Source organism: Heptranchias perlo, chromosome 21, assembly GCF_035084215.1.
Source record: "Heptranchias perlo isolate sHepPer1 chromosome 21, sHepPer1.hap1, whole genome shotgun sequence".
Taxonomy (NCBI): Eukaryota; Metazoa; Chordata; class Chondrichthyes; order Hexanchiformes; family Hexanchidae; genus Heptranchias; species Heptranchias perlo.
The window spans coordinates 18,389,398-18,406,022 of record NC_090345.1 but is presented as its reverse complement, the minus strand read 5'-3'; the positions used below and the strand labels follow the sequence as shown (position 1 = coordinate 18,406,022).

Genomic DNA, 16,625 nt, shown 5'->3' with positions numbered 1-16,625 from the left:
CTTAAAATTGGAATGGCCTTTGAGGGTTAAAATTAAAGGTATATAATTAGTATTGTGAATGGAGTCAGATGCCTGACATCTTTAACATCCCTTATCTCGTCCTTGGAGGCCATTCTATCTACATATCATAACTGTCCCACTGTCAGAAGTAAAGATACATTATGTAGCAATTTGCATAGGTTCTCAAATTGGAACTGTCTCTTTTCTCCAGTGAGGCACCTGGAGGCTGACTTTCAAAGCTTCAGGTGTAAATTCTGAGATACCACAAAATATACCTGAGAGACACCCGAGAATTGGGGTAGCAAGATTTTCAGTTAGGCTTTGGAGAATTTATCAGATTTATTATTCCATCTGTGAGAACGAATATTTTATTGACTAGTGTCTTGATAATTCACTATAATGAATTTAAACATGAAATTTGTTGGAATTAATTATCATTCCATCTGATTTCAGAGCAAGTTTTTAATCATAGAAATGACTGGGAGACATTGCTGTGAAGAAATTATTCGTTTTAGATAAAAGCCTTTATTTCCTGTGCAAGTTCTTAAACTGTCATTATTGGCTCTAGCTTGCTGCCAATCAATCTTTGTGTGGATATAATGAGCTTTTCAGTACTGTATATTTTATGATGGAAATGGGAATCCTGAAGTGACTGAAGCATTATTTAACTATGCCTCAGGCTTTAATAAGCTTCTTGGTTCCCGATTTTATTTTAAAAACTCTCCACTTCATGATAACCATAATCGTACATTGATTGGCCACATATTGCACCACAAACATCTTTTCACTCATGAATTAGCGAACTGTGCTAATTCATTTGTACCTGTGGTGCTCCTGGGAGTCTGAAAGGCTCCATCGGTAGTGCAGTACCTGATCTCTCTCCTTCATGTTATATATACCTGGGGGCCACAATTCCCATTTTCCAAAATATGGGAGAAACTCCTATTTTTTGTCAAAAGTAATAAACTGCTAACAAACCATGAGACATGTTCTTGAAACATGCAATTCCCGAGAAAGCAATTTTATTCTCAGTTGCAAAATGGTTTGAAGTGAGGCACACATGAAGATATTTAAACATTTTCAACATTGGTAGCAGTTTCTACATAGCAGAAATATTTGAATGTATTTTTATAAATATTGAATATTTGCCCCTTGAATTTGATACTCTTAAAGTTAGGGTGATGTGGGCAAAACAGATTGAATTTATGTTGAATTTTCACTGTGAAGACAGTGGTCTTTATAAAAATAGGTTTCTAAGCAATGCACTTAGTCTTATTCAGTTATAGTAACAAACTTTAAAACAGAAAACACTGGGATTGCACAACAGGTCAAATGCATTTGAAAGAGAAAGATAGGTTAACTTTCTGGGTCGTACCTGCAATAAAATCTATCTTTCTCAGATGCTGACCACCGACCTGCTGTGAAATTCTTGGTTTTATTTTTTATATATGTAAAGCAATAAAATCTAATTTTTAGGGATCAATTTTATGAAATGTTACTATTTTAAGTCATAAGTAAAAAAGAAAATAACTGGAATATTGAAATCATATCAAGCCTGAACACATTGTACACTTGTATTTGATAAAATTATTGTTATGATGTTATGATCATTAAAGAAAATGTAAAATATATATCACAAGTGGCAAAATGGAAACATCATCAATAGTGGCAGCTTAAAGCACAGAGCGGGCATGATAATAGCTTTTAACAGCAAATACATTCAGAAATGACTCTTCATGTTACAAATTATAATGTCCAGACAGTATAATAATGCCATGCATTTTATAGACTGTACCTGCCAGGACACACTATACTTTAACAGATTAAAGCATGGTTTCACAATGTAATTGAGGGCATTGAAATCTACAGTCAGATTATTCAAGCACTTGGTATGAATTGTTAGCTTTTGGTTGTAAGATTGTGTTAGAAATTGGGAAAGTATCGTGCAGAATGTGAAAGAGCTCCTCTGTAATGAACTATTAGCATGATAAAAGGTCAAATCGTATATTCAATGCAACGCATTGAGATATAAACAAAGAAGAACTATTGCCTTAGTATTGTTGCTCCTTTTTCACAACTATGAAACCTGTGGCTATCAGGCTGTATTGTTATTTTTAATATTTTATATTTTTTAATAAATCTGTCAAAAGGTACAGAAAGTTACATGGTCTCCCAGAGCAATGTAACTACAGTTAGAGTCTATTATACCTGAAACTGAGTAATATTACATTTCAAATTATAGTGGCAATTACAGAATTACATTAACCCATTAAATATTGCGTAATTCTCATTATTGCCTGAATGAATTTAAGATGTGTTCTGATTATATAATTTACATTGGTGCTGAAGTGCGGCAGTGGTCACGGGTTAAATGGAAACATCTGTGTCTAATGAAAATGATGAGTCGAGGGATTTAGTCTTTTCATTGACTCAACTGAATCAAGAAACAGAGGCCATGAGCATTCACTGTTACAAATCATTATGGACCCATTTGCTTTGTGTGTTTTATATTTAAATATATACCATTAAAGCTGGTGAATGCCTTAGGCACATCAACAAAGAACCCCAAAGAGCAGTAAAGTTTAACTTGTTCACAGAGATTTGCATTGTTTGATTCAGTATATGCCCACTGTTATTAAATTCATTTAAAATGTATTGTTGTATAGACTAGGCTTGTATTCCCTTGAGTATAGAAGATTAAGGGGTGATCTAATTGAATAAAGGATTTGATACGGTAGATAGAGAGAAACTATTTCCTCTGGTGAGGGAGTGCAGAACTAGGGGGCATAACTTTAACATTAGAACTAGGCTGTTCAAGGGTGATGTCAGGAAGCACTTCTTTACACAAAAGGTAGTGGAAATCTGGAATTCTCTTTCCCCAAAAAGCTGTTGAGACCAGGTCAATTGAAAATTTCAAAACTGAGATTGATAGATTTTTGTTAGGTAAAGGTGTTATAGGATATGGAATCAAGGCAGGTAAATGGAGTTGAGATACAGATAAGCCCTGATCTAACTGAACGGGGAACAGGCTCGAGTAGCTGAATGGCCTACCCCTGTTCCTATGTTAGAAAAGATAACTTAAGTTTGGATATTTGCCAATATCTCAGAAAAAATAGCCAAACAGAATTAAATTTAATTTTAAGCAATTGGGAAGAGTTGCTGTGTGATCACTTGATCAATAATCAGGATGCTACACTGGCTAGCAAAGCCTGGCTCTTACCTTTCACATGGACCATGGTGTTGTATTGGAACAGGGAGCTGCAACTGCTAGTGCACAGGTATAGAGAAGGCTGCACACCAGTATAGAGCAGCTCTAAGGCAGAATATGCCATTGGGCTGATCAGATGGAAAGTAACGGGAGGATCAAAAAATGATGAGCAGATTGTAGAGATGTGGCGTCAAGCAAAACAGAACACTATAACATGACGCAGTGTCTTAAAATATACTGAAGGTAAAGGCAGTGATTGTTGAATGAAATAAATGTGTGGAAAAAGTGGCAAAAATGCAAAAGCAGGTCAATGCTGTTTTGTTAATTGTAATTGTGAGGTTTTCAATGCAATTTCTGTTTAATCAATTCAGAGTTTACCAATTTCCCGTCACCATCACAAGGATAGTCTCGCAGCTACTTCCTACCCAAACCCTTACAGATCCATCTTCAATTTGAGAGATACTGTTCACTTGAACTATTATATCATAGGAGAATCCAATTGCTGCAACAATGGACATTTCTCCAGTGATGCTCTACCACAGCCTCACATTTTGATACCTTTGTGATAGTAAAATCAGACTCATTATAATAGAATAGTTCATTTAATACCCCAGAAGTTTTCGTATTTTTTTCCCCAAATCAAACAATGCAAATAACCCCAACCTAGGCATAATAAGGTCATGGGGACAATATTTACCCAGAGAGAGATTCGGGCGGGCAGGGGGTGGATGAAACACAGTCACTGGCCTAATTTTCAGGCTCAGGGTATTTTAACTCCTGGGCCTCATTTAAATGCCACCGGTCCACTTTCTGCCCAAAATGAGCGGGAAGAGGGCACAGAGTGGCTGCTGGCAGAGGAAGATTGGGCATTCCTTGGCCACCTGTCAGCTTCCAGGTAAGTGGCGGAGAGGGGGTTTCGGGAGGGTCTCATGAGTGGTAAGCGGTGGGGGGCGGGGCGGTGGGGCGATGTCTGGAGCAGGGACTCCTGCTCCTCCTGGCCCCAACAAAGGAAATTTTTTGACTTACTTGGAGGGCCTCTTCTTCCTTCCCACCAATTGCTGAGCTGCTTCAGCCTAGCGGGAAAGCTTCCCCACTCAGACCCCGGTTAAAATGCCATTGGGAGGTCCTATTGAATTAATAAGACCCCGATTTCCATAAATTCATGCGGTTTCTGCCTGCTGAAGGTGTTCGCCTCATCTGTCTGCAGAACCCTGCAGGTTAATGTTCGAGACAGCGGTGAAGGGTCATGTTCCGTGCGAGTCTGTAACCTGCTCGTCTTTAACTGTCCATCCGCCTGATTTCCATCGGGCGGGTCGGGTCAAAATCAACCCCCATATTTTTGTACTTGTTTATCTTTTGTACTGTCAATCAAACTGTATGTGAGACAAGGGTCACAGGCTCCAGTCTGAAAGTAGCCAAAGGTCTCCCTGCTGAGTGAGAGCTATAAAAAATTAAACATCACAACCCTTACATTATTATAATCTACATTATTAAATAGAATTGGAGGTTTATTTTTTCAAGCTAGGGACATTCTGGGAAGTATTTTAGCACCAAATAAAATGAAAACAGCACGACTAAAAGTAATTTGCTATATTTGAAAACTTCACAATGTCATTCAATACACAATTTGGCACAATATCCCTCAAACATGACACAATACAATCACTGAGAAATAGAAAAGAATCTTTCAAACATGCAAGAAAACTCACTGTGACTTGTCATTTGAAATTACAATTCTCTATTGTTAGAACTATTTTCATATTTTTTCAAAAAAAGAATTCCACATCTTTAGGGCTTAGAGTTCTGCAACTGGGTTGTTTCACTTACCAGGCCTGTGGAAGTGCTGTGGAGAACGGGCAACAGTGGGTGTATAACAATGGCGACTGTAGACAGGAGAGCTTATGGAGCCCTGACTGGAGGACCTATGCACCACTCGATCACGTGCATCATGGTATCCCTAGAATATATTTGCATATATTTCACACTCAGATCAGACAAGCCAAACAGTTATATTAAATACTATTTTTAAAAATAAGATAGTGACATTTGCTGGAATGCTTACACAGAATTAAACAATGAATTGAATCTACAATAAAAACTTAACAGAATGACATGAATGTATTAATAATGAAAGTTGGATGTGACATAGTCCACAGTTTTATCCATTAAGGGGCCCTTCTATGATAACCACCATATTCGCTAAGAGTTTTACAGTCTGGCACAACTGGTTGCAGCATGGATGCCTGTTACTGTGGCATTTCTGGGACAGTGTCCATGTGTCTGTGTTTGTGGATAAAAGTCAGCGTGGCTCCCAATTCCTATTGCCTGCTGCTGATACTCTAAGCGATCGAATGCCTTTGCACAAAGAAGGCGGGAATCCTTGCAAGATTAGAATTCTCGTCCACAGCGTGCAGTGGCGATTAATTACTTTTACGAGCGACAGGAGGTAAGAGCCGGGAGCAGCACTGATGAGGTGGGAGCTAGGAATTGTGCAGAGGGAAGGGGAAGCAAGGTGGAACGTGAGGTGAAAGTTAGCATGAATGCAGGAACAGGGTAGGAGAGCCGGTATCAACTGATGGGGGAGGGGGATGCAGAATGCCAGGTTGAACTGAAGGAACAGGATAGAAAAATGCCAGCTTGAACTGATGGGAAGGGGAAATAAAACACCAGCTTTAACTGTGGATAGGGAAGAAGAGTGTCAGCTTGAATGGAATAGAAAGACAAAAAAGAATGCCAGATTGAATTTGAAGGGGGGTGGAGGAGAAAAGTGCCAGCATGAACTAGGAGGATAAGGGAGAGGGAAGGGAGAGCCTGTGAATTGGGTGGAGAACTGCAAGGGATTTATTATCTCTATGAATTTTGTCCAGCAAGAAGGGCAGAATGGCTTTGTGAACTGGGGTGGGAAGAAGAGTACAGTGTTTCTGAATAGTAGGGGGTAAAGGGAGAGTTGGAACTGGAGAAGGAGAGTGCCTCTGTGAAGGAGGAGAGTTACCATTACAAGGTGGTTTTGACAGAAGTGATGGCCTGTTGAAAACCGAAATGTTACATTTTTAATCCAATAAAAGGAAAAAAAGTATCAATTGTGAAATATAAAGGCATTTAAATTAACCGGAATGAGTGGAGGGAGAGGTGGCACTTTGAAAGATTGTTACCATTCTAAGTTTGCTGCCTACAGCTCTGACTGGAATGATCCTATGGTCAATAAGACTGGGTTTGAATTCCCTATTTGATATTAGGCAATTTCTTTTGAAAAAAGAGAAAATTAAAACTATTCCTCTCAATTATAAATCCCCTGCTGCTATTGGGAGAAAGAAGATTTCAAATATAGGGAGTATTTTCAATAAAATTGAAGAATTAGACTTTCTCTTTTAGATAAAATACAAAACCAATGTTCATTGTAGACTCCAAAGTACTAGAAAAAGCACAGTGTCAAAAAGGGACATTTTCTGGAGGAAGAGTTTGTGCTTTCAAAACTAGCATCTCCCTTCAGGCTTTCGTGCACTTATGGTTTATTTTCTCCAATATGAGTGAAAGAATATTAGGTATATCTACAAGCCTATATCCCACCACACTTTCAGTGTAATAACTTTTTTTTACAAGTCTCAGGCTTATATTCAGGTCTATTTTTGAGCTGTTAGCTTTTTTGAAGCTGTTGCTTTTGCTAATTTCCTGGGTTGGCATGTATGCACATCAAATATTAATTTTCATTTTTTTTTAACTATATGGTTTTGATAACTGAGTGTGGACAAGAACAACAGTAAAGAGTACTTCACACTGCTGTGAAAAATATACAATTATTTATAGATCTTAATTTCTACGAGACTTTGGGCATTTTCTTTGTCAGACGGTCCTATTCCTTTTTCTTAGTTTAGATAGAAGTCATCTGGAAACTTTAAGCTTGTATTGAAATGTGTAACAAGTCCCAGATGTTGGGGCGTTCTAAACATCCATGTTGTTTCAGCGAATCATGCAATTTTATTATCACAAGGCTCTGTTCCTGTTGGCAGCTGTGACGATATTCGCCTGATACTGCAGCCAATATTACTCCGTTAGTTCTTGTAGCTGTCCCAAATGGAGAGAAACTACACTGGAACAAACAGCAAGGCAAGCAGACTGATGTGTAGTTAGCAGTACTTGTGCTTTTGTTTTGATTAAAAATTCCACTGGGCTAATTTGGGGCTTTTAAACAGGCTGGCAATCACATCAACCATCATTTTAATTAAAAAATGTTTTTTGAATAGTTTCAAAGCTACGATATGCCCTTCCCCCCACCCCATCCACCCCTATGGATTTTTTTCACTTCCAAAGCAATAATGCTCCATTAACATTGGCTTGGATAAGTCAGGAAAAACAAGGCCCCTCAATAGTCCCTTAACTTCTTCAAACCTTTCTGAGCTGAGTTTTCAGTCCACATTACAAATGGGTAGGAAGCTCCAAGAAATATAGCATTTGTTCCAGATTTGTTCGAAATCATTGTTCTTTTACTCCAGTAAAAAGAAAAAGGACATTGCACAATAGCAACAGTTGCTATGTATTCCTGGCCAGTCAAGTGAAGCATGCTAAGTAAAAAATATCTTAATTCAAAACTAACTCAATACCTCATTTTAATTGAAAGAAAATCCACAGACAACAAATACATTTAAACAGCTTAGAGAGCATTATAAGGCAGGGAGGTTGGGATACTGAGCAGAAAGAGAGGTAGTGAGGTGTAGTGGTTATGGAAGAGAATTTCAGAGGGCAGGGAAGGTGAAGACTTAAAAAAATGCTACCAGCCTGCTTGAGTCTTCAATTTTTTATAATCCTTAATATATATTTCAGACATAAAAACAGTGGGATAAGACAAATGCAGTGGAACAGTGGAAGAAAAGAAACATGACTTCCTGGAGAGCAGAGGTCAATTTCTGATTGTGTGAGCACAACAGATAATGTTCCTCATTTTCTGAACTAAGTATATGATTGTATAATCTATCTTTTATCATGTTTAGGGTTAGGGTTAGGACTGATTGAACTATGTGTGTATGTGGTGGTCTGTCCTTGTTGATTAAAGATACGAAAATAGTAGATTTCTTGGGAAACCTGGTACAGCCCTCACAGACCTGTCACCTGAGAATAACCATAATTTAGTCATGAAAACCACATATCAATTATGGAAGTCTCACAGCTGTGAAATAGCCAATGGCAGCTACAGCCCCATGCTAGTACATGATCCTGAACATGCTTAGTAAAAGAGGTACTTCAAGCACAAGATGCAGCAACACAGAATGATAGGGCGTGGGCTCATCCTTGTAAGCCCCCCCGTATTGCTGAGTCTCAAAGTCAGCAACCCTGCTGTCAGGATTCACCAAGTGAAGGTCAGGCTTTCACATGGGGAAGGCAGAAGGAAAACTGGAGGGAGAATCATAATGCAATTTGTTGTTCGTGGGACCTTGCTGTGCATAAATTGCCTGCCACATTTCCCCACGTTACAACAGTGACGACACTTCAAAAGTGCTTCATTTGCCTGTCATTCCCAGTGGCTCAGTGTGTCTTTCAGTTATAGAATGTAAGTTTGTACCTCTAAGTCCCCATATGGTGAGCCCCTAACTTTGGATAGGTTGTGTGGAAGAATGGTGAACAGAGAATAGGAAAACTGGTGAGAGCATTCCATGCTGCTCTTTCATTGTTGATTACATGACAGCGTAACTTCTTTACCCAGAGAGTAACTTCTTTACCCAGGGAATGGTTAGAATGTGGAACTTGCTATCACGTGGCTTGGTTGAGGCGAAGAGCATAGATGCCTTTAAGGGAAAGCTGTATAAGTACATGAGGGAGAAAGAAATAGCAGGATATGCTGATAGGGTTAGATGAAGTAGGGTGGGAGGAGGCCCGTCTGGAGCATTAACACCAGCATAGACCAGTTGGGCCGAATGGCCTGTTTCTGTGCTGTAAACTGTATGTAATTAGCTGGTGACTGCTGCATATCATGGGGGAGGGGAGCTGAAGAGGGGAGATTTTAATTTTAAAAATGTAATAACTGTACAGTCCCATAGGAAATACTTAGGATACTGCATGACTAGGAGCACATTACTGTGTTAATTTTAAGAGTCTGAAAGATCCAGAATTCATAAGTGCTCCAAGCATAGAATGGTACTGTCTATTCCATGGGAGATTTATTTGTTTTTAAAAATAGATAAGGTAAAAAAAATCACAATGGACTTGAATTGGTGATTCTTAGGGATAATGCAGACAAAAAAATCTCCACTCCCATCATTTATTGACTGAGCCATGTCATTACTAGAGCCCCATGAGTTAATGACATTCCACTGATATTTGCACAAATGTAATATATTTCACATTCGTGAAAATACAAGATGCAAACACCTGTGAAAATGAAATTAAAATCCACAGGACTATATGGAATATGGTGTACTCTAATTAATGGGCATCTTGTTTAATGGTTTACCCCCTTCTAATTGTTTTTTTTATTAAAGCCACACTCACGAGGAAAAGCCAAAAATGTCAATCAGACAAACCCAAAAAGCAGTGGTGATATTGTTCAGCAGTCACCAAGTTACCTTTTTTAAATTTTAGAACAAATGATATCATTTTCACTGTTACACACAAGAGATTAGAACAAAACACAGCTAGAATACTAATGACAACAAAAACCTTCAGAAAACTTTCTTTATTAGGGAAGCTGTATTGAAAAATTGAAACAACAGAAAATTGCAGGACTGTCAACATTTGAAAGACAAAAGGCAGGTGAAAACTTCAAGTTGCAACCCTACATTATAATCCATCTAATGAAGACGGATTAAAATATTACCTTGTCTTTTCTCTTTCAGATGCTGTTGGGCATTTCCAGAATTTTAAGTTTTCATTTGAGATTCCCAGCATTGACAATTTTTCTTTCATCTCTATTAGAAGATTGTAAATTGGGATAGGATTACATTTAGCTAGAATGCAATGATGTTTTGTTTCAGTATCCAGTAAGAACCGTTGGATTAAACTTCACAATTCTACTGATCCACTGAAGACTACACCATTGCACGCAACAAATGAAAGCACTGAAGAAAAGTTAGAGCTGAATATGATGGGATTTACTGACCTCAGCGGAAGGTGTGGGAGAAAGTGTCCTTGGCGACTGTGAGATATTAGAAAAGAGAAAAAAAACATGTAAAACCATTTTGCTGGTTAACATCAGAAAGAAATTGATTGCGTCTCTAAGAAAGTGACTCACCAAAAACCTCTCGATTTGTTTCCGGAGTATATATTTAGAAACACAAACACTTTATGATGAACAAATGTTACATTACAATGAACAAAGTGTTGACATTTATGCAATAATGATAACAGATGTAAATCAGCAATATTAGTGGACAAAGTATGTCAACAAAGCAAGAGCTAAAGCACACAGATACTTGACAGAGATGATAAAGTATTTTGTATATGAAAATAGAGCTTCAACTATGCACAGTGCACACAATGATAGCTTTCTCTCATAACTGTATAATGCGACTATTTCAGTTTAGTTAAAGGGGATCTTGGCAAAACACATTTCTTGCAAAGTATGCAGTGTACTCGACCAGTAACGTGCCTTTTTTTTGGTTTGGACCACTCCATAGCTGTTCTGAAATTATGATCCCCATTAAAATGAATGGGATGCTCCGAGATGCAAATGGCTTCTCCCTCTCAGTGATGTCACTGAAGCAGCTAAGGTGGAGAGAGACCCAAAATGGCAGGAAGGGCAGGAAATTTGCCATATCGTATAAAATAGTAGTAAGTATTTTTATAATTATGTATTTAATATAAACATGGGTGGGGCACTTTGAATAAATACAAAAACATTTCTGAAAATATTCCATCTCCATTAAGTAATAATTCTATTACATGCATTCTCATGTTAAATGAATCAAAGTTGTTTCTTGCCAGATATATTGTTAATTAATTTTTTTCTTTTGTTACAACTTTATAAAAGATATTTAGTACTGGATTTAGTAAGGTCTGCAATGCACTATTCTGTAACACTCAGAAGCAGTAATGTATGAAGAGGTGAGGTGCAACTCCCAAAGGATCTTTGTCCCAAGAATCAGTGCTGCATTCCAGGGTAACTGATCATGTGATCTAAATGCACTCAAACCAGCATGATGCCTTGAATAAAAACTTTCATTGGCAGCTCACCAACAATTTAAAGCAAACATGAATACTCAATTACCTTCAGGAATTTCAACACATGAAATGACCTTTATCTCCTTCCTCATCCTCTCTAAAAGAGGGAATTAATAATGGAGAGATACCAGAGGGGGATTTGACATGGAAAATAATAGCAGACTGGTGTTTCGCCTTAGTTAATAGAGCTAGTCTGCTACCCACCTCAATTCCCTCTTACGACATGCAGGATTAAGAACCTAATTCATTGATCTGATGCTTATGTGTTGCTTGCATCCGCCCTTATGGCTCAGCACATAAAGGCACTGCACTGTGTAATAGTGAGCCATATAAAGCAGGAAGGTCACTGGTTTCACCCCAATCTGTGCCAAGTTAGCTGACCTCATCCTGGCAGTGGAGTGTTACAATTGGCCACAGCGCCCTTGGCTTTGAAGAGGGAAAATAAAGATCAGCCAGAGTTCTCAATCATGATCACTTTCTAATAAATCTTGCTGCAGCTGGATGTTTTATGTCGAATGGCAAGAGGACCAAACTGAGCTATGATGGCCCCCACAGTTGAATGGTTTGCCAAAGATCATTGTCAAAACTCCCACACGGGGAATGGTCACTTTGGTGAGGCACAAGAGGCCATCTGCCACTTATGAAACTACATACTGGCATGTTGACTGCATATGGGCTCTGGAAGGACTGGGCCAAATGGCTTTTCTTTGACTCGTGCTTTCTTATATTCTCATGAATTTTGAACTTCTGCACTGATACACGCACCTGATGGCACTGTGCTGTGCATTTTGAGTAATAAGGTTACATTAAAAAGTGTGCTTTGCCTTTGATAATAAATATATAGATTTCAAAACCGCTAATGCCCTTTTAAAGGAACTTTAGCATTTCCGCTGGGCTCCTGGAAAGCATTGGTCAAGTGGAGAACCATCATTCACCCCTTTTTTTATTTTTGCAATATGCCACTGGCGATTGTGTGCCCAATTGGAGGTCCAGTGGGCGAAACGAATGCTTATTTTCTGCACCTATGGCCTCCATTACTCTGACCTATGAAAAGGTGAGTCCCTGCTGCCACTGGGGTCATGGAGGTTGAGTCATTAATTTTGTTCTGTGATATCAACATCAGGCTTGCCATTGGTGGCAATGTAAATGTGGCATTATGTTACCAAGTTTCTACTGGAGTGAATCTAGTATGGGCTCTACTTTTACGTCATATTGGTACAAGATTTGACTCTTGAGGGAACCTTTCAGTTCCAGGAGACCAGTGCACTTGTTCACAGTATCATCTTTTACTGGTATAAATTACAAAGAGATACCTAATCCAGATAAATTAACACATCAGGAGGATTGTTTTTGTCCATTCTTTAAGAAGAGTAACAAATATTCAATTTATATTACTGAACTGCTTTTATTTGAAGTGGTTCCATAAGATGTTGGAGGCCCACTGTTGTACAGTTTGGATATCCCTGATATTCTAATCATATGGAATCATACTACACAGCCATTCGGCCCATCATGCCTGTGCCGGCTCATTGAAACAGCTATCCAATTAGTCCCACTCCCCTGATCTTTCCCCGTAGCCCTACAAATTTTTCCTTTTTAAGTATATATCCACCTCCCTTTTGAAAATTATGATTGAATCTGCTTCCACCACCATTTCAGGCACTGCATTCCAGATCATAACAACTCGTTGATTAAAAAAAATGTCTCCTTATCTCTCCCCTGGTTTTTTTTGCCAATTATCTTAAATCGGTGTCCTCTGGTTACCGACCCTCCTGCTAGTGGAAGCAGTCTTTGTCTTATGACTGCAGGCCTTCTCTGGTGGCTGGGGAAAGGGTGTGGAAGCTATCAAGTGGAAAACCACATCGCTGGCATCTCTGGGTGCAGTGAGCATTTGGCCTGCCCACGGCCAGATAAAATGGTCATTGATGCTGTCAGCAGCAGCTGTTTGGTGGGGGGGGGGGGGGGGGGGAGCGGGAAAGAGGGGAAACGCTTCTTGAGGTGATTCTCTGCTCCTCCAGAGTCAACAACAATGTCTCATTTACATTACAATGCAGTCACAGAGGTTGGGACTGCTATCAGTGATAGGGCTGAATGATAAATGTAGCAATAACTGTCACAACAGGAAAACAAATCTGGCCTGGATTTCTGTGCTGGCAGCAAGTGGCTTTTGGTATATGTAACATGTCATGACAACTGGCAGGTAGTAGGAACTTCCAGTTTCTTTAGTGTCGGTGCTAGGGAGCTACAGCCAAGGCTCAAGGTAGGGGATTGAGTATAGTAACAGGGATAGGTCAGGGGAATAAACACCTCTCTCCCAAAGGCTGTGGCTAAGCTGAAGGATTGTGGGATAAATTTTGTCTGTAGCACTCCAGCGAATGAAGCTCTGGAGTGCTAAAGTGGAAAATTTACCTCAAACTCGTTTATGATTTTGAAAGAAATAATAAGCAGAAGAAATTTTTACAAATGCATTTATGGGTCACCGAACACAGCAACCAGAGGAATTCTTCTCCCCCCCCCCCACGCCCCTCACTCCATGGGTTCTAAATTATAAAATTTCAAAACTGCAGACCCACTGCACTGTGCATTTTCCGCAGGCTAAGACCCTCAGCTCACAACTTCCAACAGATCTAGTTAACTCTCTGCATTGTAACATCTACCTCCACTCTTACTGATCATCATGAGGATATTGCAGTCATTTTAACTTCTTAGCTTTTCTCCTCTTGCCTTAGAAAAGACAAAGCTAGCGGATTGTGACAGTTATCATCAACAATTGTAATAACGGTAAAAGCCCCAAATACCCAAGTTCAATTACATGTCACTTCGGGCCTGATATTTAGAGCACACGCAGTGACAGCCCAGGTCATGCAGCTATTGTGTCTCTGCAGTGAAAATGTTTTAGCTATTTTCAAAACCCTGAGGTTGATTTTGTAACATCATTGTGATCTGATACAAAAGAAGTGAGTGATTATAATTATGGCTTCCAAGTGTGACTCATCACCACACTCCTACTGCTCCCTGGGGAAGCTGCAATGGCAGACGCACAGCACAGACCATGACTTGGAGGGTAAAACAACATTAGAGATGATATAAAGAATTTTAAAAAGTGATCTAGGATGCAAATGGAACTGAGCAAACTTTTCTTTATATCAAAAAGCTGCTTTAAAAATGAGACAAATTTGACAATAGGGAAAGCCCTGCTGATATCTTGTTTCAAGAGGAACATGTCCAACTGGAATTCAAATGTGTACTTAAAAAATCAGACCTTTGTTTTGAAGAGGAAGTAACCCTGTTAGCAGGGACAATAGAAAGATGCTTCACCTTTTCTATGGGTCTCACAGAAACCTGCAACTCCCCATTAATTTCAAGTGATCAGTTATCCCCGTCAATCGTAATAATGGAAAATGCCAAAATACCCAATTTCAATTAGTGGTTACTTTGTACCTAATTTTTAGATGAGAATGTGGGGAGGGATACATTCAGTAGGTGCAATATTATGCAGAGTTTACCCCAGTTTTTTGCAGATTTCTAATGACCATGCCCATTAGGCTCAGCGGCCGGAAAAGGTTAATCAAGTTTCATTGCACAAGCAGTCCTGTGCAATAGTCATTTGTCACCAACTTACAATTTCACTCTGAACAAGCGAGCCGTTGTCACTTCTTGCGTAATGAGACTGTCAACAAAGAATCAGTTTTTAACATTCGGCATTGAGCGTCAGTCTATACCATCGACCCCTTTACTGCTCTATGATTTCTAGCTTTAAAATACAAATATCCCTTTCTTGGTACATATTTAATAACATTTATATTATACTGTTTTTCTCTAAATGGTGACTAATAAAAATATATCCTTTATCTTTGAGTTTTTTTAAAATCAAACATTCATTATTAGTTAATGAGTGTTAGAAATAAAGGGGCTGATTATTATCTCCCTACCATTCGTTTCTCGGTGTGAACTGGACAGTAACAAAAACTGCAAAACAAATCATTGACTTAGTGCCAGGGGACCGCCCATTACTGCTTCCTCAACCTGCCCACAAACCATGAATGGTACAGGTCGGGAGGCAGCCATTTGCAGTGCAACTCACAGGAATCATAAGCTGCAGTCAGGTTAAGCTGGAAGCAGGTCTGGCAATGACTTTTCCTTCATTATTTGTTGGACTTTTAAGCCTTAAAAGCTCCCTTAAGTTCAACTCCTTGCTGCTTGGTTTGTTCTTTACATTTCCCAAGCACTTCAATCTGCTGCCCCGTTGACCCCTGACCTGTTCAGCCCTCCCCTTTTTAGGGGCTGCTGCAAGCCCACTTTAGTGTGTGCCCTGCCAGATTTATCACCCTCCCAAATGGCAAGCTGCCTATAAGTAGCACAAACTTTAAGCAGTTTACCTCCTGTATTTAAAAGAGCCCCGATCACTAAAATTGATCGGGCCTTCTGCTGACGTCATCGGGCAGGTGGATCAGTCACCGCACTCACCATGTACACCAGGATCGAAAATTGACCCCAAAATGTTTAATGGGACAAATACGGGACAATGGATGATCTAGTGATTTGTTGTACTATACCTCTCCAATACTGTGACGTTCATGTTTATCCTCAAAGGTAGCGCCAAAATATGGCTCATAGGTGATCAGGTCAGGGCGTTCTATGTCATAAATGGCCTTAACTTTAGGGATGGCAGCCAGATCCTTGTAGTCAAGAATCTCATTGTCCACCTTTGCCTGGAAAGATAAAACATACAAGAATAATTCAGCTCAGCTTAACCAGTGCTCACATTTCTCAAACTCAAGTGAGGGTTATGAGATAAGAGTAAACTCATGTCTAAAGAAAGAGAAATGCACATCACAGTTTCAAATAGAATAGGCTTTTAAAAAATATTTGGTTGTATGTTTTTTGGGTGTATTTTACTTGAGGGGTCAGCATCAAACATTCATAGATCAGTATAGCAAGGTGTAGATGCAAAGTGAAATTCTATCCCAACCATTTGTGCTCAGGCCGACTTCAGCCTCAGAAGATCACCCTCAGGAGTTTAAGTGAAGTAGAGTCCGTGACTGGGAAGTTGGAAAAAAGTGGGTTTGAACGGCTGAACAGACTGCATTAAGCTTCAGAGGGTTGTGAATCTTTGGAATTCTCTACTCAAGAGGGCTGTGGATGCTTAGTCGTTGAGTATATTCAAGACTGAGATCGATAGATGTTTGGACACTAAGGGAATCAAGGGATTTGGGGACAGGGCAGGAAAGTGGAGTTGAGGTAGAAGATCAACCATTATCTTATTGAA

General features: G+C 39.3%; 1 protein-coding gene across 10 annotated transcripts in view; it reads right to left on the bottom strand.

The window, feature by feature from the left end:
• Positions 1 to 16,625, bottom strand: part of ablim1b (actin binding LIM protein 1b) — a 350,583-nt gene that overhangs the window by 39,243 nt on the left and 294,715 nt on the right. For 8 of the 10 annotated variants that reach the window (XM_068002162.1, XM_068002165.1, XM_068002170.1 and 5 more), the window contains 4 exons: positions 15,913 to 16,068; positions 14,979 to 15,026; positions 10,296 to 10,331; positions 5,036 to 5,165 (listed from right to left, as the gene is read on the bottom strand). In XM_068002162.1, the coding sequence (XP_067858263.1) occupies positions 5,036 to 5,165; positions 10,296 to 10,331; positions 14,979 to 15,026; positions 15,913 to 16,068 (370 nt within the window). The remainder of the gene's footprint in view (positions 1 to 5,035; positions 5,166 to 10,295; positions 10,332 to 14,978; positions 15,027 to 15,912; positions 16,069 to 16,625) is intronic. The other 2 variants (XM_068002167.1, XM_068002161.1) reach the window with 1 other exon arrangement.